The 24,739-nt window shown below is 38.9% G+C and overlaps 1 protein-coding gene across 2 annotated transcripts; it reads right to left on the bottom strand.

Moving 5' to 3' along the window:
• On the bottom strand, positions 1-22,865 carry SAR1B (secretion associated Ras related GTPase 1B). 2 transcript variants are annotated; one of them, XM_073355544.1, is made up of 8 exons: positions 22,756-22,865; positions 19,151-19,199; positions 13,498-13,573; positions 8,553-8,672; positions 7,220-7,285; positions 6,319-6,422; positions 5,963-6,094; positions 1-4,140 (listed from the first exon to the last, which is right to left on the bottom strand). In XM_073355544.1, the coding sequence occupies exons 3-8, from the start codon at positions 13,553-13,555 to the stop codon at positions 4,024-4,026; spliced, it is 597 nt and encodes a 198-aa protein (XP_073211645.1). In that variant the 5' UTR covers positions 13,556-13,573; positions 19,151-19,199; positions 22,756-22,865; the 3' UTR covers positions 1-4,023. The 2 variants fall into 2 exon arrangements, with proteins under 2 accessions (XP_073211645.1, XP_073211646.1); XM_073355545.1 differs by lacking the exon at positions 19,151-19,199.
• Between the last annotated feature and the right edge of the window lie 1,874 nt (positions 22,866-24,739).

Below are 24,739 nucleotides of genomic sequence, written 5' to 3'. Positions count from 1 at the left end.
TTGACCGTTTAAGAACATTTTAATCTATAACTATCCTTCTGCAGAAATACATAAACTGAAAGTTCATTATATAAATTATATTTTTAAACATTTACAGCACTCACATTCCATAACAGAAAAAGTTAATTCCACACTGAGATACTAGTGCAAAAAGTGGTTTATCTAAGTGCAAATAAGTTAGAAGTTAAGTCTTTCCACAGTGAGCCAGTGGACTTCCCATTTTTATGCAGCTCTATAAGTCCATAATTGGGGACTTATATTTACACTAAATCTAAGGAAGTGGGACTGTGCGGAAATATTGGACTTTAGAGAGTACCAACCAAATCCTTTGTGAATGTACAGTAACAAGAGAAGAGGCTGGAGTATTTCCCACTACACGCAGATCTGCAAATTCACTTGGGTTGAAGATACACAGCACCTTACGTTTTGCTGAGCTGGCTCAAGACATAAATAAGTAAATGTAAAATACCTTATGTTAATCTCTGATTATTAAAATACAATATGGCAAATATATAATATTAAAACTCACAAACATGCAGGTATTATATTCCAATGGATGCCATATGTCATCTTTGGCACATCACGGACAATACCTGAACACTGAGTATAGCACTAGACAATATACTTTAGGGAACAATCCTGCAGTGGAAGGAGAATGAACCATATGACTTAATAGACTTTTGCCATCTCTAACTTTTATGATTCTATTATTTATTTGTGCTAAAAAATAATTTAACAGGCCAGGATAGAGATAAAATTATACCTCAAATCTTGAGGTTATACAGTGTATCCAAGAATGAAAGCGTAATCCAGGCAAAATAAATGTTAAACAATTCACAAGTGGAAATATTAAATTATTGTAATGCACAGGTCACAATCTCAGCAGCAGTTACTGAAATATATGGAGTCTGTGCCCACAAACTCTAAGAAACTGTTGTGGTATAAAAATAGGTTGGAGACATTTCACAAATACACCTTTACTAATGACAAGCTTTGTTTTTTCAGCATATATTTTTTAAGTTACTGTAAAGTTTAAACTGGAAGCTGCGTAGCTGGATACTCAGGAAAGCAAAAAAACTTTCACAGGAGCTGGACCTAGACAATGAAACCCACTCCCACAAAAATACAAATGACCACAGACGAACCACTTTAGAAACTAGTCTCCTCCAGAAATGCCAAACTCATTTCAGTAACTTCACTTTCCCTCAGTAATTTCCTCACACAGACACACAATACACCCATTCACATACACAATCAATAACAAATAAACCCTATAAATTAATCAATCAAGGTATTTCTCCTACAGGCTGGAAAGGAAGTGAGAGAGAAATTGTTATTTCTTTATTTAAATACTTGAGAGATGCTCAGATACTACCATGATGGGGGCCATGTAAGTACCAAGATGTATAGGTACAATTTATTGCACGCCCTTGTTACGACCACAGTTTAAACCAGCATCTTATAGTATCAAGCATGAAATCTGCATATTTCCAAAACACTAAAAATTACTCTTAACACACACTTTTAAAGATTATCACCTCCGTTTTTATTCTCAACACTACCACCACTTTCCTTGTTGCCACTGTCACAAGCTGCTTGGAATACCAGCTGAAGAGCACACAACATCTGTTTCAATGCCCACCCTAATGGATTAGCCAGCAGAAGTGAACTGCAAGCATGGCCTATTCTGAGGAGGGGGGAAACAGGTCATCTCCATTCCCACTTTCATTTCCATAAGCACATGCAACAAGAATCCCAAGTCTCCCATATGAGCATTGTGCCACCTGGCTGCAAGAATTATTTTTAATATTTACACTATCAGTTGATTTAGTTATTCTCAGCATCATAATGACCATCAGAAATATCTGAAGAAAAGCATGTCTTCAAAATATATCTGTGGTAGGTCCTGCATGATGCCCTAACTCTGATAAGAGGCCATTTCTTACCTAAAACGTTTGGTTTATGCAACCCAGACACAGTATTCTATAATAGATAGATAAATTTTGGGGGGTCACCAACATTTGAGTCACTTTTAGGTTGCATTATATCTGATATTTAAGCTATCTGTTACCTTCACTTACTGCTTAGGCCTCACCACCCACAAATGACTTTGACTTAGAAAAAGGCTTAATATGAAGACAGAATCTGCAGAACAGCAAACGAGAGTTATAAACATTAACTTCAAGGTTCTCAATCATTCCTCTTATTCAGATGCACAATTCAGGATTGTGGAGATATGTTTATCAATATTCTATCATTCAAGTTCAGATCAGAGGAAAGGGTAGCTCCCATCTATCCACTGTGATCTTGTATACCCTGCATCTGGAAGTCAAACCCAATGGGACAACAAGAAGAAAACAATGAATTCCAGACATACATTATCAATATACCAGGAATATTGGACACCAAGATCCACATATATTCCCAAAGAGAGAGCTTATATAGTCATGAGGGTAGCAGCCCCAACCTTTCCTGGAAATCAGCCTTAAATACTAAGAACTGTATATCTGTCCTTAGTCTCTTAGGCAAAACCTCCACTGAACAACATCACAAAAAGAGGACTCCAGGTTTGAAATCTATTCCATCCCTTTTTTCAGATATATGTAAAATAACAGCACACCTGCTGTAACTAGGCTCAGATAAAGGCTACAGAATGTGACATCCTACACCACACAAACACAAACCACGATTCAAAAGTAAGCACCAACTAACAACAACAAGTTAACATGTGCTCCAACACTTTCCATCTTAGAAGATAATCTTCATTCCTTCCCAAAGAAGTAATGCATGCAGAGGAAGGGGAAAAGGAACAGTCAAATGTCAGCACACAAATCTTTGTGATACTAAAACTTTATCCCAGTAATAAGCCACCTCAGATTCCAAGGCATAACGTACACTTTTCCAACATAGCAAAACTGTCCAAAAAAATCCTTGAAAAGAAGAAATAGAGGCTAACCTCACATCCAGTTGGGCGAGGGATGGCATGAGTTTCCAAAGGTAACATGGGCAAACGCCTTTCTGGGAATTAACAGTTATTCAGAATCAACTCTTCTGGCACAGCTAAAGTCTATTTAACTAGGAGTATATTATTTCATGCAATTTTTTTTTTCCAGTTCTTCAAGGAAACGTGAACTTCCTGTGCCAGCTTACAAGTTCATTTTAATTCATGAGACCAATAAAATGGGCTAACTTTTGCTTTTAGTGCAAGAATTGTGTAGGCATTAATTGATTAATTTAATGTGAATTTTTTTTAAATTACAGATTAGTGGTTATGGGGCATCTGATTAGATTATGCCACTATTAATGCAAAATCCTAACAGAAATGCAGTCAGGTAGTTTGAAAACCTTATAATTCTCTAAAGTTCACTGAAACTACTTTGTGCCTCCTATGGTTCAGGAAAATATCCCACATATTCAGATCTTCAGACATCCTCACTAGCTAAGACACATTAAAATGAAACATTTCCCCTCTAAGATGCCAAAAACTGGATTTAGTTTTATTGCATGACGTTGCATAAGAAAGTGTATTATTGAAAGCTGTAAGGCTTCATGCAATTATCAATAAGCTAATTATTTATTGTTCCTTGAGAGGTGGTTATATATTCTAAATTTATAAAACCAGTTTCAAAAAAGTACATAAAAAATTTAACATGATGAGCATTAAATGTCGTTCACATGGCTCAAGTTTTTAGCTGTTAAAAAGTGCGTTCAAACGTACTGTACTGGAAAGTCACTGTCAAAAAATGGTGCAGGAGACTATTGTCAAGTTATAAATTTCAAAAGAATGCTGTGTTATGGGATTTGAAAGCTAACATGTTGTGATATTCAGTCTTACAAACTTGCTTAAAATCAGTTTTCAATCCTCAGACTTGCAGTTTAGTATAGTTGATTTAATAATCTAAAAAACATTTGCTTTTGTAACCGAACAGTCTACTGAGTTTAAGTTATGTACACTGAGTGATCAAATAATGAGCAGACTTCATATTCAGACATAGGACAGAATGTACTGATGTGATTTTGGTGTCAATCAATGTATTGTGCCATCCAGCGGAATCCTTCTCCATAGCCTTGTCTCTTTAGCACGCTGCACATAAAGACTTCCAGTGGTCTGGCATTCAATTCTTTCAGAGATACATTGCCCTGGAAGTAAGAGATCAAAAGTGTTTCAAATTGCAATAGTATGAACAAATGGGTTCTTTCTACAAAAAATATTAACTAATTTGTTTTAAATACTAGAAATTTGAAAAATTAACCTGAAGTTACCAAGAATAAAGTCCCTTTCTGAAATATACTGTGCATTCTATCATTTCTATCTGTTATATTCAGAGGGGATGAAGTACATGCAACAAGAATGCAAGAGCAAGCATGGTCAAAAAGGAGGTTTTTAAACCAAGACGATTTTTGAAAACTCCCACTAGGAGTTTCTCTATGCCCTGGCATTATTCATTTTGCAATTAGATAAGAAGGGCATTTGCCACTCATGGTAAGACTGACCTCAGGTCATGCTGACTGTTGTCCAAGGCCAAGGAATAGCAATAACAAAACCCGTTACTACTAATTTGAAGACACTTTTGCCTGTACTGCATTTTGTGTTTGAACCTGCACAACATAGGTATGAGTATTATGAAAATAAGAGCAAGATAAAAAAGTGATAAGGAGGGCAGAGAAAACGGGAGAATCCAACCACCATTGTTCTCCATGTCCACTGACAGTAGAACAAGAAATAATGGGCTTTATCCGCAGCAAAGGAGATTTAGGTTAGATATTAGGGAAAACTTTCTAACAATAAGAGTAATTAAGCTCTGGAATAGGCTTCCAAGGGAAGGTGGAATCCACATGGTTGGAGGTTTTTAAGAAAGGTTGGACAAACACCTGTCAGGGACGGTCTAGGGTTACTTTGTCCTGCCTAAGCGGCGGGGACTGGACTTGATGATCTCTCAAGGTCCCTTCCAGCTCTACATTTCCATGATTCTACAATAAGGATCCCACATCACAGACACACTCTTTTACCCTGTGCACCTCTGAATGAGGGACAGAATGCACAAGGGACTTGATATTTACTACTGCTCAGTGTGGAGAAATCTGTCTCGCACTTAACCCTACCTGTGCCCATGCATAGGCTACACTAGCACTAAAACATAACCTCATGATACACACAGCTGTAGAATTGTAACTCGCTCCACCTTTTTTCTCCATATACCTAATAATGCCCATTATCACCCAAATGCTGTGTTACAAGCCAAAGGTGGTTCTTGTTCTTTCACAGAAAAATATATTGAATTTCACATGGCTAGTCTAGAAAAAAAATCTACATTACAAGCATGAAGGATATTGGAGAAACTTGTTTTTAATCCCCTGCAACTGAACATCTGTTATAAATTGAGTGTGCTAGATTTACATTTAATTAAAAATAGAGAGTTCAAATAGCACAATGATTCAGATGTAAAACCTACTTTATTTGCTACAGGTATTAGTAAGAACTTTTTTATAAACTACCAATCAAGATTTCCACAGTAGTGTAGTGGAGTTCAGCATCTCATTTCTAAACCTTGGACTAATATTTTCATATTGTATCGCTCTATGAACCTGCACTACAAATCGGAAAGATCAGTGCCTACCAAACTTTATCAAATCTCCTAACAGAGTTCTAATCTGAACAACTACCTTTAAAGACTTGCTCACTCAAAGTATTTTACAGGAAGCTATAAGCACTCTAACAGGGTAGTTTAAGTGTGATTCTCTTTCTCTGAGCAAAGATGACCCTGAAACCAATTAATAAATTATTAGTAGAACTATACCTAATCCAGAAGTTAGAGACTTTATTTTGCACATATTATTTTTTTTAAATCTATGAATACTAAAGTAGACAATGTGTGTGTGTAGCTGGAAAGAAGTGATGCAAAAGAACGCTCACTCTAGAGTACAGGGAAAGCAAACTCTCTAACAAGAAAACAAGCATTACCTTTCCTGTTGTTTGGCCATACAAACCAAACATCTCTCGTAACCTCTCTTCACTGATGGCTTCAGGTCTGTCAATCTTGTTACCAAGAATTAGGATAGGCACATTTGCAACAGTTTCATCTGTCATTAGCGACTATGAAGGGGAGAAAAAAAAAAAAAGAGGAGTTCAATGAGAATATGTGTCCTTGTATGAAAGGAGAGGGAACTAGCAGCAAACAGCAACTGTACTTGGGGTGAAGAATGGAGAGAGAAAAAAAAAGAAGACATCGTCTGAACCCCTGTTGGGTGGCAGAGTGCCCATTTTCTGATACTGAGAACATTAGTTCATTTTTTTTAAAATCCAATTTATTTACTTACATCAAGTTCTTCTTTTGATTCAGTCAATCTTTCATGATCAGCACAGTCCACCAGAAACACAATGCCATTGATGGCAGGCAGATAATTTTTCCACACTCTGCGAGCTAACAAAGAGCATTATAAATTAACAGCAACAGGAAATTGTCCCAAAATTCAGAGTAATGCACAGGATTTCATTAAATAGCAGAATCTTTAAAAGGGCAGCCAGTTCTATTTTTAAAAGTTTAAAATCAATCTTTAGGACAACCTTTCCTGCTTGACAAACTTGAAATAATGAGGCAAAAAAGGAACTCTTTACTATTTGAACCAGGAGAAAAACTGTTCATATCCACAAGTACAGCTCTAAAAGCCTGTGGCTTAGTGTATTATTTAGCAGTCAAATGGATTATGATGATCTGAAGAATTTGAAATTTTTGATAAACTGTATTGGACTTTCAGTCCAATTTAGCAGTAGAAGGGATGGAAGATTTATTAGTGCTCCGATAGATCAATTCCACATGTGCATAGATACACTGCAGTTTACCTTTTCTATAGACTTACATCAGGAAATGTAAGTTTAAACCATAAAGGCTACTGGTAAATATCAGGGTGAGATTTTCTGTTTTGATTTTTTTTTTATTTGGTTTTTCTAATGGTCACATCAATCAACGGCTTCGTCCTCTACTTCAGCTGTATGTTGCTCCCATCCAATTTTATATTAGGGTGCAATGAATGGTAGAGAGAGACAGCAGATCAGGAAATGTTTTCTATATTGGCAAAAAAAAAAAAAAAAGCCTGAAAGAATAATATTTGTAGCAAGGTCATTTGTTTGATATGAATCAAATAAAGGTTACAATTATTGGCACTGAAGTCAATATAGTTACAACAAGAACAAATTGAGCCAGTTGAGTCACTATCTTACCTTGAGCATGTCCACCCAGATCAAAAGTGGTAAAAGTCATACCAGCAATAGTCAGCTCTTCCGAGGCTAAAAATACATAAAATTTGTATGTTCTCTGTTTCTGAAGAGCATATAATACAGAATACTTAGTAGGCTTCTGAAGACAGATTTTTATTGTCTCTCAAACCAATGAAAGCTGCTTTATTATATTATTATTCAATAAGCAAACCAGAGCAAAGTGATTTTGAAAGAGACCTATGGCATGTGTAATATGTTTGTATAATGAACCAAACATTACTAAGTATTAAAGCACATATAAAATGTTCAGCAAAGTAATAGAGAGAAATTCTCTTTCCATTATTTATCCCTACAAATTTGGCTTCCATCTTTATATACCTGAAATAGCTTGATTTAGTATCTAGTTTCCATCAAGTTCAATTTTATCCAATTTTATGCTGGGATGACCAAGGTGTGCTCCACACCATCACAACCTGCCTGATGTCAAGTGACAAGCATCTGATCCAAAGCCCACTGAAGTTAATGGGAGTCTTTCCACCATTTTCAATGAGTTTTGGAGCAGGCCCTAAGTTGGCTCAGCAGAGTTTGAACACCAAACCCTCCAGGTTCTCAGCCCTCTGGCACCAATATTCCATATACTGTCTTCATTAATTAATACAAACAAGAAGCTGTCAGTCCTAGTTACTGATTCTTACAGTGACGTTACAAAGCAAGTTTCACTTTTTGTCTTCTGTTGTCCTGAAGAATTTTCTTCTCCCATTTCTTACTCTCTTCAGTGGGAATATTTCCTGAATAAGTAGTATGGGGCTAGGCCCAATAATCAGGTTTTTTTTACTTCACTAATGCCACATTGCAGGGATCTTGAGTGTGTAACGCTATGTAGCCCACATAAGCAAAATATCTAAAATATTGTTCACTCTGTCTCCTTTCCCTCTTCCTCCCAAGAGTCCTTTGGGTCCTTGTTGACCTATTAGTCCATTTTGCATCTGGGGTTGAAGTCCCCTCTTACAAAGCTACCCTTGTAAGTCACAGTCAACACCCTTTTGGCCAAAGAAAACCAAACAGCATTCCTGCAGAGGCTGTTAATGCCATTTTTGCAACTAGCTGGAGAGGCAGCTGTTGAACAAAGCAAGGTACTCCATCTCCCATGATCCGCACTCTCAGCCCCTGCTAATGTGCTCACTCCATGTCTAAGATTTTTAAGTAACCCATATTGAATTTCATTACACCAAATGTAGTTTTTGTAATATTAGTGAACACACTATGAAGAATGTGGCACATGAGACAGATTTAAGGCACTGTTTGTAGTGTTAAAGAACTGGAGGTGTTGACTTACTGGGATGTAATGTAGGGACATGTTGTCCCAGTCTGTCATCTTTGAGCATGTGCAGCAGGGTAGTTTTCCCAGCATTGTCCAATCCAAGAAATACTAGTTTACCAGATTTCTTATATAGTCCTGTTTTAAAAAAAAGGGTTCACTGAATACATTGATTTTATATCGTAATATTATAACGATAAAATACAGTAAGACCAAAGAAATACAAGTTTAAATTATGACATGTAACAGAAGATTAGCAATAGTATTTTCAGCTATTCTTAAGCAGAGGATTCTTCCATATCCTGTGGGACCTTGCCTATGCTGAAAGCCCAAGGTATCACCCTCAGACTAAGCAGGGGATGTTTTCCTCAACTTTCTTCTCTGTCTAAAACTGTTGCAAAGGAAATTGTCTTGGCAGATAAGTAAAGGGGAAAAATTGGTTTTAAATATCATTTGTTGTTTTTAACTCTACACATATTCAGTTACATTTGGTGATCAATAGAGCTTGAAGACATGACAAGCCTCGCCTGACTAAGACATTCATCTATGCCTCAGGAGAGTTGCAAGGTTGTGCCATCAACAGTGTATAATGCACTGGTGAAACATTTCTTGTCATGTGATAATGCTTTAATAATACAGATTAAAAGTTTTACGTTTCATTAATAATCTTTGTAAAAACAAAATTTCCCTTTTAATTTCATCGTGTTTATGTCTCCAGTATAAACAATAACTAGAGGGGAGGAGAGAAGGGTTAAAAAGTAAGACATTTTAAAATAATAAATTGAGATTATCAAAGGGCGATTCTCTTAATTTATAACACTACCTCCCCCAACAGAGATTCCTGAGTCAGAGCCATTCTCTGCTTCTGCAAACTGTTCAATGCTAAGAATGCAGTAATCTTAAAACTAATGTCAGGTTGCAAGTCACCGCCTGCTTTGAAGATCTGTAGAACATAGAATCTGCTTTGACTGTAACTGTTTTAAGGGCGTTCCCTTCCCCCCTTTGAAGAACTGTGACCTGGCCATTGTGTTCAATACATTTTGTCAATTGTCACTGCCAGCCACACAGCCATTAGTTTTCCGCTAGCGCGGAACAAAGTTTAATGATCATAAAAATGGTATAAGAAGGAAGCGTGAAGTATTAATTTCAGCAAGATAAACGTATATTTTAAAATAAAATTAGGCTGTTACATGTTCCTGAAGTTTGAAATTCATACACAAATACAAAAAAAATGCAGTGTTAAAGTGGGTGCCATTACAAAAAACAAATCAGCATTACTTGAGATAGCTAAATTTACCACTGCATTTCTATTACTTATTCTGCATACAAGGAATAAACAAGGAAACTACTGTAGTGAAGTAAGTGTTGGGTTTTCTGTGTGGTGCCCACTGTATGCTAGGATCTTTCATTACATGATGCCATCATACTTGGCAATGTGATATACAATTAAGGAAATATTTATTTTACAACTTTATGAAGATACAGAAATAGTTCATGTAGTAAATTATTGGATTATACAATTAATACTGTGCTATTAAAGTTCACCAGCTTAGTTTCTCTGCATTAATTATGCTTAACTGGTGTATTATAATGCAACTGTCAAAAGTTGTATATTATTTATATTTCCAATTGCTTGGTTCACGTGTTCGAGAAAAGAGAAAAAAAGTCTACGTATTTGTGTATTTCTAAAAATGGGCCAGACAGCACACTGCTTGTGTCTTAGGTTACTTATGAAGGCTTTTGATAAAGAAGAGATCCTGCTCACACCATACCTGATGAAGGCTGAATTAGTGACCAGACTTTTTCTGATCTTTGCTTTTGTTTAGTGAGGGTTTTTTAATAATGAATCTTTCATTTGAATTCTGAATTAGACCACTTCTGAGACACTACGGCATTCCACATACATACAAACATCTACCCTGTTAACCTTTATCCTGATATTACTTACTTACCTTCTCTGCTTTTAAACTGTAATCTCTAGAATCACATTCCAACAAGGAACATTTATAACCTTGACAGAGAAGGCTGCAATTCTCTAACAGAATCAGATGAGGAGAATGGAACTGGTATTCTTTTAATACTACAGGTATGTTATCTGATGCCTGAATGTGTGTTCTCTTGTGCCAAGATCATGAATATTAATAGTATGCGAATTAAAAACATAATGTGTTTATAAAGCCCATTTTAAAAAATTGGTTTCTTCTTCTGATACAGCACATCTGACTTCTCAAATTCAGCTCTTGGTACTTTCAAATTATCCTGGTTATCTGTTAAGTTACTGAGTAAAGTAACAAGATATCACCATCTACAAAGAAATAAAAGGTCGTCTGACAAGTTCTTACATTGCTCAACATACACCAGAGAAGAGGTGCATATGTCCTCCCTTCAGGAAGTTTGGGAACAAGTGAATTCATTATGTAGAAGATAACTTGTAGGATGGCTCTAGTTTTTTGGCACCTCTTTCTCTGGAAAAACAGCTAAATGTACTCCCTTCAAATTTTCTAAGAACAAACACCACCTCATTCCTGGGCCAAGATATTGTCTAACTATTTCAAACAAGTACCATATATACTCCATCATAAGCCGGTTCATTTATAAGCTGACCCCCCCCAAAACGGAGAAGTAAAAATGGAAAATTTTTATGACCCATTCATAAGCCGACCCTATAATTCAGGAGTCAGCAAACTTTGGCTCCCGGGTCACCAGGATAAGCCACTGGCGGGTCGAGATGATTTGTTTACCTCGAGTGTCCGCAGGCACGGAGGTAAACCTAAGTAAACAAAGTGTCCCAGTGCACCAGCTGCTTACCCCGACAGGCCGGGACAGCAACTGTGGGGAAATAATTTTGGGGGGAGAAGCTGAGGGTCAGGGGAGTAACCCCTGTGACCACCCTCCACATGACCCCACCCCTAGCCCGGGACCCCCACACTCTCCCCATCCCATCCCTTCCCAGTTTATCTGGGGAGGGCCAGGGGAAGATGTCCCTGGCCCGGCTGGAGTTGCTCCGGCAGGCTGGGCGGCGCGGCCACAGCCTGTTCCGGGGGGGGGTGGGGGGCGCGGGGCTGAGCAGCACAGCCGCAGCCTGCCAGCCCCAGAGCTGCAGCTGCTTTGGAAAAGCTGGGGGGAGAGCAACGTGGCCAGAAGCGGAGAGACTCTGGCCCCGCTGGCTGTGCTGCCTCTCCTTGCTCCCTCTGTTGGGGGAGGGGCTGTGTCCCACCTCTCCTGCTCTGTACCCGTTCATAAGCCGACCCCTTTCTCTGGTGCTTCCCTTTTTTACTAAAAAAAATTCGGCTTATAAATGAGTATATACAGTACCTATTTGTACTGCAGAGCTATACGTTTCTAAGTATAGGTACATTATGGACAAAATGTTGCCACTACTGCTCAGTACTTTAATACAATTTTTGTTGGGGTTTCCATAACAACGCGAAGTGCTCAACCGGTCCTGCAACTATAAAGCACAGCAAAAATCACAATATACAGAAAAAAAATCCTGCCCAGAAATCTCTTCATGGGCATTTTTCTTTTATGATGTATAAAATGTTATAATCCACTTCAGGCTAATAATAGATTAGTAACAGTAAAACCAAGGGCTCCTAATTTATTAGATAACTCTGTTTAATCATGACAATATAGTCCCATTTTTTAATTAAAGAAAGAAAAAAAAATCTTTGAGCAAGAGTAGGAAAAGCGGAAGCAAGTTGCTCTTAGGGTACATATAAGGACACGTCAAGAAACATTTTCCCTGGCACTTTGGTCTTTACTATCTTTCTCACTAGAAATATCCTTGGAGGAATGTGGGGGTGGGGTGGAAGCAGGGAAGTTTTCAAATGTGTAGCAATCACTGATAGATTAAATAAAGTGGGAGAGATAAGAGGTTATTCCACTTAGTTAAAATTTCACTGGCTAACACTCAGATAGCTGGCCAAGGGTCTAACATACAGTGAGGAAGTTTAAACATCTAACTGATAATGACTAGGCGGGTGACTTGGCGTGATTCATTAATATCTTCTATTATTTATTTCATAAAATACATAAAACCTGTAAATCATACACATTACTGGACTGTGTAACCCTGTGTCCCCTTACCGTTAGCTCTCAACAGACAGGACAAGGAAAGGGATACGAGGATAAGCTCACATATTGCATCTTGTATTAACCTGGCTTGAAACACTTTTGGTTAGGTGCTGTTTTCATACTACGGGCCCTTCCGATGACCTTCATCTGATTATAGTAACACCTAACTTAGTATGGCCACTGACTTCACAGATACTGCTCATGGAGTAAAGTACTGTTCAACATGAGTAAGGGTGTCAGAATCTGGCCCTCTATCATTGTACAAGGCCACAATTGAGCCCGGATCCTGAAAGAGGCCTCCAGGTGATACCATAATACAAATGATAAAATGATAATTAGGTATAAAGTCAAATCACTGGGCCCAGTTCTCCCCTCTTGCACTCGTGAGAATAAGGAGTAACTCCACAGAAGTGAATGGAGCTACACCAGTATAAATCTAGTGCACGTGGAAAGTCAAGCCCATTGTGTTCATATTACAGTGATGCTTCCCGAGGTACACAGGGTTGTGAGGCACCTCACTACCACCTGCACTTAGTGTGAGGAAGCTGGGTCTATGCCTGCCAGGGATCAGCTCCCTCACTCCACCAGCCACAGGCAACACAACCACTCCCCTCTAGGCCTACACAGGCCCCACTCTAACAAAAAAAACAAAACAAAACATTTTCTCTAGACTTAAAGGACGTGAATGAGATAAACAGAGGGATGGATGAAGGGTACAGTAAGGACTCAGTGCTGTTAAGTGAATAACTCTGCTTAATATTTTCCATCTTTAATTTGAATGTAATTTCATTTACACCAAAATAAATGCTGCTGTTTAACTAGTACTATGTTTTAAGGGTGTAAAGGTAAATCAAAAACACTGTAATAGAGCAGCATAAAAACTTACCTAAAAACTGCAGTACACTACTGAAACCACTGTAAATCCAATCAAATATGAAGGACATATCCGAATCTTAAGGGGTCTGAAAGAAATAAAGAGAAATGTATTTAAGCACTATCGAAATATAAAAAACACTGTAAAACATCTGTTTGAATTATGCGGAATCCAAAGTACTGGATGAAAGAACGAAGAGCAATTTGCATGGATCAGTAGATAGATTCATTTTATGGTATTCAGTTATCAATCATCTGGCACTTAGTTTGATTTGAGCTTTGCTTAATATAGTTTACCCCTGACACTTAGCTGAAGAGCTAAACATTTTGAATGTGTTAAAGAATGGTTGTTACAGCAAGGACTGCCAGAATATGATGTACTGTTGGAAGCAGTGTACTCAGGTGAAGCAGCCTTATAAGAGAATGCTATCAGAGTCTAATGAGTATAGATTACGGTTTGTATTCACAGAGAATTTATTTATAGGAGTGGAACTTTAAACCCAGAAATCTGAGACATTAGTTTTAAATATTTATTTTGAAATGAGGATATCTTTTTAAATGAGTTATAAATTAAGGGTCTTTCAGCATTACTGTTAAACACCTTATTTAACAAGATTTATAAACTTGCATTAAAATAACTCCAGGACTGGCTTGGTGCCCCATACAGTATACTGCCACATGCTAGATCCAGTTCAAGTCTTGGTCCCATTCTATTATTCTCACAACCAACAGGAGTTAAGACTATTGCACAGACAGCATACTAAGACACTGAGATGAGGAAGGGGTGCCATGCAGCACTCAAGAAGCTCTTCTAGGAGCGAGCTTTCCATAATTTGTAAAAATGTAATAAAATCCTTTTTTAAAATAAATCAGACAAAGAATAATTTAGCCTTAAATTTCAAAATATAATCTGCACTTCCATAGCACCTTTTGCTTCCATTGGAAAATTTCAAAGCACTTTACAAACAATGAATTTAGACTCACAACATCCATATATTTTACAGGTGGGGAAACTAAAGCATGGACAGGCATTAAGTGACTTGTCCAAGGTCACACAGCAAGTTTGTTGCAGAGATGGGGAAAAGAACCCAGATCGCCATACTGCTAACACTCACCATTCTTCCTCTGTATTTTGATGGGAAAAAATGGAAGTCTTAGCAATGGTGGTACAAATTAATTTATTTTAAAATGGGTCTGTGTAGAACCACTGAGAGTTATTTAACTGAATATTTCATATGGAATTTTAGCATATAAATTTAAAGGGATAAATACTCTCGATGGGTCAGTGCATTGTCCGTTTTGTCCTAATCACCAGAGTTGAGTGAATTGCCTTTCCAGTATGGTGATGGTACCTGAACCACCAGGCTGTAGTCATTCCCATGTTCTATACGATTTGTTGTCATTCATAATGGGACTTCATAAAGGCAGACTAGTGAATAGTCATTATGAATGATGATAAAAATCATTGGGCTAGAAAGAGAGAATTACTCTTGAACTTGGATCTCCTTCATCCTAGGTGAGTACCCTAATCATCAAGTTAAAGTCCCTACTCCAGTGACTATTTAATTATTTATACAAAGTGAAATAACTTCAACAGGAGAGACTGAAAGAGACATACACTACAATATCCCAAAGCCAAGTAACTAGGGCACTTTCTTGAGAGGTGGGAGACCGTGAATAGTTTGTTCTCCTAACCATGCATTTCCGGGTGAATTTTCTATTTGCTGGTAGTTTTTTGTCCAGCTCCATGTCCAAAAGGAAGAAAATATATTTTTTCCTATAGAATAGCTAATTATACGGGGCTCTCTGCTGCGTAAGTCAATCATCAAGTTTTAAAGTTTCACTTGCCTTCTCAGGGAGAAACACTCAAACATCAGATCCTGGAAGCATACAAATGTGTTTTTCTTGGCCAATAAAATACAACTAGAATGGTCTTGGTTTAGACCCTCTTCTTCCGGTAAATAAGAATTAAGTGACAGCAAGAAGGCACAGACATCCATTCATGGACAACCCCCATACAACAATAGCCTCTCCATGTACCCACTAGTGATGGATGCTGAATGCTCATCTGAGCAAGTCAGCATTCATTTTGCACAGAGCTGAAATGTACATCACTTCTGAAGCGGTATTTGTGATGTACAAATATCACTGCCATTGACTCACTGCTCTGCCATGGGCAACTTGCTTAACCTCTTTATCTCAATTTCCCAATCTTTAAAATGGAGATAAGTATACTTACCTACCCCTGGGGGTGTTCTGAGTTATTGTTTGGACAACGTTTTGCAAGCATAAGGTACTTAGTGCCAAGTATCAATTGCCAAGGCACCCTGGCCATGTCCTCTTTCCTTTGGCAAAGCCTCATCCCACCCCGCCCCTCATACTAGCTGCAGTTTCCAATGCCACCTGAGGATCTTCCAACACTGGTGATCTTCTAGTGGCTGGGTGAGCTGGCTTTAGAGCAGCTTTGCATCAGTAATATAGTACAAACTGGATGAAGCACAGCTCGACACAGGCCAAAACCTACAAACCCACCTTTGTTACAATGGTGAGAAAAAAGTAATAACTTAGTAGCTTGAAACAATAAATTACTAGCCCTAGGTGAGAAAGTGTTGCCATAAAGGACCAGACCTATCCCAGGAACAGAGCATGAGAAAAAAAGGAAAAGAATATTTTAGTTTGAGTCTTGAAGTAAAGTTATGATCCATCCCGTGCACACTTGCTGTCCCATCCCCCCAAAAATGGGAAAGATTAGGGTTAGCCATGAAGAAACCTAGGATTCCTCATTCACATCATGAGTTACTGGAAACAGAGTTGATCAATGAAGAATGACTAAGGAATAAAAAGTATCACCACATGAACACTAAGTCACACAACACTATGAATACAACTGTCACTTACATGTCTCAAAAGCAAAGGTCAGGAACATGCAAACGCAGAGCATACACGTCAGCAGATTTGTTTATTGCTCGAACAAAATACCAATCAGGAAAAGCCTCTATGTGGCTTAGAAAAATGATCTACTCAAGTAACGTACAAATCAGTGCAAAGGGTGTGATGCAACAGAACTGCTCAAATTACTGAAGTGAAAATAACTTCTTAAAGCCTAGTTACGTTAAACTGAAATGATCCTTTTATGTTTACAATACTTGTGGACAACAATAAAAAACTCCAAAGATTTTCTTTATGCACTATTAAAAACTGTAACATGCAAGATTTAAATATGCTATTAAAATGAGAGAGGGTTATTCAGTGTATACAGCTGAAATTAGAGCATTAATGGTTAAATCACTATCAAAGTAAAATACAAAATTAGCTTCTCTAGTGCAATGAAAGAATCTTAGATTAGTCAAAAGATTTGTGGTTTTAAAATAGGACATGTCCAAATAACTCAAAAATACACCAACAAAAATTGACAGTAATAACACCTGACAACACTGAAAGTTAAATAATTCTATTAAAGGAAAAATAGCTTGACAGTTATTTTAGAAGGGAACATTATAATATTTGGATGGGAGTGTTAAATGTACTGTTACCACTTAGAAAAGAAACTGCATAATTTTACTCTGAGCTTCAAATCTACGAATTAAACGACTTATCTTTACATTTGCTATGAAACAATTATGTTGCAACTAACATGCTGAAGTCTGGCCACTACAAAACAAATGAAACAAGCAAAGGTCTTGCTGTAGACATCCATTTAAACTGGCATGACTCCACCAAAAGCACCAGAAAATATGAACATCCACAAGCATGGCAGCCATTTGCCTACAAACCACAAGGAAGGCAAAGCCTGTCTGTTTTAGAGTTCTTTTAAATGATATAGCTTTAATTCTTTTCAAGGCAATTTGAAAGCATGGGCTATTGTTTTTTGGGGATGCGCTGTTTGGCTGGTTTTGACAGCAAACAGATTTCCGTTGGTTTGTGACATGATTTTTTGATACTGGCTGTTTCAATAAAAATCAATTTAATTTATTGACCCATGCCCTCCTTAACAAGAAAACAGAAATAATTTTATTGAATCACATCAGAATTCCTAACATATGGTTATCAGTTCCACGTATGTCTCAACTGTGACTAACATTACATCATTATTTCACCCTGAGCTTGATTTTGTAAGTTATCTGGAGCCTTAGGCAGTCATTCAACTGATCAACAAAAAACATTTCTTACTGGAGGCGATCTTCTACTTAAGGTGAAGTAGAATTGGATGCTATAAGTTTGGGTAAAGCTTGAACAACCTCTTAAGATGGAAGATTCCTAATAAGAAAGAGTTATCAAACAGAATCATTGTAACTCTATCATTCCTTACCTTTCAGGAGATAGATCAGAAAAGAGAACATTTTCTTTCCCTCTACCACTATACATTTGTTACAGATAAAAATAAATTCTGTTACGCTTTCCAAGATAGTTAATATAGTGGTTGTTCTTTTTAATATGTTGTTAATTTGCAATTTTAAATACGTTTTGTTAGGATAGTGGATTGTGTTCTTTTTTTAAATTTAACATTCTATTACTTTACAACACAAAAAGCATAACTAGTAAAAAATGACTGGTTTTATTCAAGTAAAATGCCCTTTACATAAACTGAAAAGTGCATTCTCCAGGGCCTGGAGAGACTGCTAACAAAAGCTTAGCAAATCAGGTCTCTATCCAACATGACTGCACTTTAACCAGTGTACTCTGAACTTCAATAATTCCAGGAACATAGTCTTCTAGAAACAACTTGGCAAACAAGTGTTTAAAGTCTACTTTAAGGCTGTACGCAAATGTCATTGCAGATTTGATCTAATTTCATAAAGTCTTACCAATGGGGGGGAAAAATCAATATCCTTAACAAAACTCCTTATTTGAAGTTATGATATACATCTGCTGTAGTACAGATCATTTAAAAAACAACTGGAATCCATATTTTGGTCCAATAAGTCACCTCAGGAATACCTCTGAGGCAGGGGGAAAGGGAGCTATTTCAAAAATGAAATAAGTAACAGATTTTTATGCATTTGAATGACTTTCTTGTAAATATTTGTGAAACCTCAAAAATGATTTATTATCAATATAGCTCTGTAACTATGTGCTTCAGTAAACAACGGAAGATAATGCTGCAGGATGTGCTAAGTATTTTTTTTTTACACTATTTATTTAGGAAGTTTTAACAAGTTTACACATCCTTGCCATGTAAATGTCAGATACAAAACAATCACAACGTTTAGCTTTTGTTTAAAGAGGCATTATATAGGCATACAATCAACAGCTCTTTCTATAATCTTGCATTCTAGGCATAGCATAATCTTTAGCTTTGTTTGAAACAATAAATCAAAAAAATAAGACTGTGAAAATGGTGATATAGCAGTTCTATTATATCCTCAAGGACAATAAATACACTATAACTGAAATGATCCAAGTAACAAAACCTGTTTTCAGGTCATATTTTGAAAGTAAAAATAGACTGCACGGCCTATTGCAATAACTCCTTTTCTTACATGAAAAAAAGTTTACCTAGGAATTTGAATAGATACGAACCTTTTTTCTCTTAGCTGTGATAATATATTTTTATTATTTTTACTAATTGAATGTTCCGAACAAATCAATACAACATGCCACGCTACAACAAGATTCACCGTAGCAGATAAATTCAAAAAGTTTGTAAACTGGAAATGAATACTTACTGATGCTGTATTGAAGACCATCAACATCAAAGAGAAATGCAATCCAGCACTGAAAAGGAATTGCCAAATAGTACTCTTACAGATGAATGCAATCAAGATAAGCACAAGGAGTATCTCTATCCCTTAGAAAGCCCTTTCTTTGGAATGCTTTTCCAATAATTAAGAGAAAGGAAAATAAAGTAAATTCCATCAAAGACAGGTATGTGAAGAGAGAGAGAGTAATGAATCATCACTACAGGGATTCTGACTCACAGTTTTCAGAGTCACTTAGCTGTTTTGGATGATGTGGTAATGAATTCCAATTCTGTTTACAAAAGGGAGGTGGTCACACACTTCTCAGACAAAATAACTTAAATAATGTGGAGATGTAAGAGTCCACTAAAATGTATTAAATACATTTCAGCTGGACCATCAGATTGCTGAAAGAGTCATATTCACATCACCTTCTACTACTCATAGCTGTTATCTCTTAGTGTTTCCAGTAAGAGAGATGCATTTTTTATTATTAGTCTGACAATACAAAAGCAAGGGTAGGAAAACATAAATTGCCGCATATCTGCTATTTAAAAAAGACTTAAGAAACTGAAGGTATTTTCTTTCAGTAAACAGCCGGCCAAGCCAAACAGCAGTTGTGTGTGATTACACAATCCTTTGCACTGGGCCTGTCCTTCCAACTGCTCCTGACTCTTTTTATTTGTATATATGTTTCCTAGTCCTTAATAGGTAGCCAATATTTTGTCAGAATTTCACAGTACCAAGAAACTCCTTTGAACAGATTGAATGAACATTGTTAACATAATAAAATAAGCAACAATCTTGATAGGTTTTTATGAATGAAAACACTGATTTGCAATAAAATATCCTTTCTTATATAGTGTATCTGATAAAATATCAGTATTTTTCATTTGTAAGAGCTGTCATCTCTAGTTGCAATTTAAAAAAACAACTCTATAAATTGTGATACTTTATTTAAATTACTAATACTTTCCCAATAGAGTCCTTCAAAAAAACCCCAAAACAAACAAACAAAAAAAAGCTCTCTAGTATGAGCCATGCCAGGTGACACAAAACTTGAGTTCTCACTTCCTAGTTTATGAAATCCTAATAGGAATCTTCCATGCCTGATGTGCAGTGTTTTTAACAGGGCTTATTGAAAACCATGCCTGAACTCCAATTCATGAACTCCAATTAATAGGGACTCCTACTAGATCACTATAGTTCCAGTGAACTTGTCCAAAACACTTATGCCAACAGTACCATTTTAACAGTTTTTCAGTAACAGCTGTGTAAATTAAATATTGACAAAATGCTAATGGCCGATATTTAAATGTAGCCCAAACTACTGCAGATATTCAGTTGAGACATATTTTCTCTCCAATCAGGAAATAGTTCTCAACACCACTACAAAAAGCATGGCTGAGACCACCTCTCTCACCTTTCAGCACTGGTTGAAAGCATTTTTGTCCTATCTATGCAAGCAGTTAAAAGTGTTTTCAACACCAACTGAAGGAAGACTGAGGAGGGAAGAGGATATCAATTGCTGAAAACCATTATCAGGAATTGGTCATTTCCCTAATGTGGATGGCACCTATGAGTTTAAAACCACACTAGCTAACAAAAAATAACATGATAAACCTCAAAAAAAAAGAATTCTTGTTACTCAGTTCTTTAAAAATATACTTTAAGTTTTTTGGGGGGAAGGACCACGGATGGCTCTTCTATGACAGACTGTGTGTGGGTGGGATTATCCAACTCATGGGTCAATAGAGGAAGACCCAGTCATGACTTGAAGGTGAGTTCACCTGCACAGAAACACTTGCAGAATCAAAGACTGTAATTGGATAGCACTTACCATATTGCAGCTATGATCCTGCACAGAGCATACAGGTGTTACCATTATAACAAATATATTTCATAAGTGCATTGTTAATTCTCTGGAAACTACACTGAATTTATATTAAGCAAAATCCTCCTATTACAGACTGTCCTAATCTTTGCACTGGGTGGCCAGTGCGTTTCCCCCCTTTTCAAAAGCCCTGAACATACAAGGGATACAGCACCTTCCTTCTAATGATCTGTCTGTTTTCCGCTGGCTCTAATCTCCAACAGCCCATCACTATATGTTCCCCATCCCATCATCTGATGTGAGCTTCCGTGACAGAAGAGACAACAGTTGCATTTAATCATTTAATTCAATGAGTTATCTACCCAGCATGAGAGAGGTGTTAGAAAATAACATTTTATGAACAAACTATTACTTTAATGGTGCATGTGCACACACACAAACAGAATGAGGGCAGCACAGTCTAGTGGCTGAAGCACGGGCCTAGGAGTCAGGACGTCTATCCACAGCTCCAGCAGTAACTCACGCTGTGACCTAGGGCAAGTCACTTGAGCTGTGTCTACATTAGCACTTTTGTCAGAAAATCTTTTGTAGGTCAAGGGTGTGAAAAATAAACCTCCCTGACCAACATAAGTTTCACCGACAGAAGCACCAGTGTGGACCGAGCTGTCGGTGGGAGACACTCTCCCACAATCATAGTTATCGCCACCCGCTAGGGGTGGTTTAATTATCACAGCGGGATAGCTCTCTCCAGTCAGCACAGAACAGCTACAGGGTAGACCTTACAGCTGCAGGAGTACAGCTGTGCCACTGTAAGGTGCATAATGTAGACATAGCCTTAGGGTCTCAGTTTTCTTGTCTTTAAATTGAGGACAACAATAATTATTTACCTACTTAACACGGATGTTGAGTGAATGAACTAGTTAGGCTGTGAGAACTAGACCTAAATAGTTCTCGAGAAAGAGAGAGCATTATTATTAAAGGGGATCAATGAAGGAAAGAAAAATACAAGATCTAAGGAGAGGAGCAGACAGTAGTTTACATGGAGAGAAAAGCTCTGCGGACAGGTGGGAAAGAGAAAAATATGGTGAGAGGGTGAAATCTTGGGTAGACAAGTAGGAGCAGAATAGAAGATGTTGTGGGGGCAAGTGGAGGAACTAAGTGGGGGGAAGAGAAGAGACAGAAGTGGGGGCAGAAAGGAAAACATTGAGGGCACAAAGGAGTGAAGGGGGAAGAGGGTAAAAAGAAGAAAGTATGAGCAGGCAGAGAGGAAGGAGGAAGACAGCGAGGAAGGTACAGATTGGGGCACTGAATATAGAAAGGAAGATAGAGGGAGGCAGTGGTTAGGGTACAGAGGGGATAGTGGGTACAGAGAGGAAGGTGGGGGGCAGAGGGGAAGGTATGGAGGACAGTGGGTATAAAGAGGAGGATAGGGAAACAGAGAAGGGGGGCAGAGGGTCCAGATTAGGGAAGCAGTTACAGCAGGCAAGCTATTCGCGGGGGGAGTGATTACAGAGGGGAGGGTGGGGAGCAGAGTGCACACGTAGGGGCAGTGGATCGAGGGGAAGGTAGGGGCAGCAGCTACAAAGGGGAAGGTGGTGGGGGGCAGCGGGTCCAGGTGGGGGGGGCAGCGGGTCCAAAGGGGAAGGTGGGGGGGACGACGACACAGAGGGATCAGACAGCAGGAGACAACAGTGGGGAAGGGCGCGGAGGTGAAGGGCCCCGGCCCAAGCGCCTCGCGGCGCCCCCGCCGCCCACTCACCCGCTGGTAAAGAACCTGAGCTCCAGGCCGCCCCACTGCCCGCTCCGCCCGGCACCGACACGGACCCTCAGCGGCCTCGGCCCCCGCCCCGCCCCGCTCCTTCCGGGCCCAGCCGGCCGTGTCACACTCAGCGCGCTCCGCCCGGCGCCGGCTCCCTGAGCTCGGGGGCCGCCCCAGGACTGCGGCTCACTCGCTCCCCTTTCCTGGGAGCCGCGCGTACTGCGCGCTGCCTGCCCCCTCACTCCCCATCCCCAGGGCTAAGCGCTCCTGCCCTCAAGCGGGCTGCCTCCTTCCACTACAGGGAACTTATCCTACCCCACCCCGCCGCTTCTCCGGGCTGCCCCCAACTTGGATTCAGTGCAGGGGCTGCTTCCCAGCCAGCCCCCCGGGTTCCAACAGGCGGCCCCCCCAAAACAAATCCCCTAATACGGGGGCCGCACCCCCACACGTCACCCTCATCCCCCCTTTTCTGGGTTTGCCCCTCAGATCACCCCAGTCCAGTACAGAGGCAACCCACCCACCTCTCAGAGCGCAGGAGGGCATCCCACACCCCCAGCCACCAGCCCTGGAATTAGGGTTGCCAACACTGTCTTTCAAAAATAAGGGACTGTTTTCTTAGCCTCTCCGCCCCACCTCTCTTCCCCATATTATTATTTATTTAGTAATAAGCAAGACTCACCTACATTCACCAGGGGTATCTCTTGCTGCTTTTTGCAAGACTCAGCAACTCCCAAACCTGTACAGAGATGAAAAAATAAGGGACGGTTGGCAACCGTACCTGGGGCTGCCCCCCAAATCATCAAACCAAGTCTGGGTGCTAGCTTCAGAATCACTCCCTGCCCAGAACAGGGGGGTTTCCTAACTCACTCTCCCGCCTTTAGCACAGGGGGTAGTGTCCCAAATTCAGCCTCCTGCCTTTCTTCCTCCTCACCAGTTGGATCCCCAGTGCAAGAGCTGCAGCCAGGCCTTAAATCCACCCTCTGTTTTCTTTGCCATGGTTCCTTGTTGAAGAGGTGCTTAGAATTGCATTTTTTTATTTTTAAATTCTTTGCTTACAATACAAAGAAATAATGGCAGTGGGCTGCTTTCTTGATGTAAAGGCAATAAATACAAATTTCACAAGAAATGTAGCATTTATAGCACAAAAGAGGCTCTTGTGTTTAAAACACAAGGTTTGGAGTCTTGAGATATAGGTTATGCTCCTGACCCTGACATACACTCAGTGTGTAACTGTAGGCAAGTCACTTAAATTCTCTGTACCTTAATTTTACCATCTGTAAAACTGGAAAAACACATTCTTACCTCAGAGGGGTGGTGTGAAATTCATCTATTAATATTTTAAAGCACCCAGTTGTAAATACAAACTACTTTGGTAGTGCTCCAGGTGGGCTTAAGCTTGCAGGATCAAAGTCTATTGTGGTGGCCCACCTTGATTATCACTTCAAAAGGTTTTCTCTCCCTCCACCCGACTCTCCTGCTGGTAATAGCTCATCTGAGGAAGTGAGCTGTAGCTCACGAAAGCTTATGCTCTAATAAATTGGTTAGTCTCTAAGGTGCCACAAGTCCTCCTTTTCTTTTTGCGAATACAGACTAACACGGCTGCTACTCTGAAACCTGTCATCTTAAGTGATCACTCTCCTTACAATGTGTATGATAAACACCCATTTTTTCATGGTCTGTGGGTATAAAATCTCCTCACTGTATTTTCCACTTTATGCATCCGATGAAGTGAGCTGTAGCTCACAAAAGCTTATGCTCAAATAAATTGGTTAGTCTCTAAGGTGCCACAAGTACTCCTTTTCTTTTTGCAAATACAGACTAACGCGGCTGCTACTCTGAAAAAAGTGGCTAGTAATTTTATGTGTCTCGTTCCAAGTTGCTCAAGTTGAATCACTTTAAAGAGGTCTGATTTTCAGATGGTAAGTGCTCAGTACATCAAGGTGTATCAAAATGGGCTCCCAAAAATTGAGATCCCAAAATCACA

This window comes from Lepidochelys kempii, chromosome 8, assembly GCF_965140265.1.
Source record: "Lepidochelys kempii isolate rLepKem1 chromosome 8, rLepKem1.hap2, whole genome shotgun sequence".
NCBI classification, from domain to species: domain Eukaryota; kingdom Metazoa; phylum Chordata; order Testudines; family Cheloniidae; genus Lepidochelys; species Lepidochelys kempii.
This window is presented reverse-complemented; position numbering and strand designations above follow the sequence as displayed.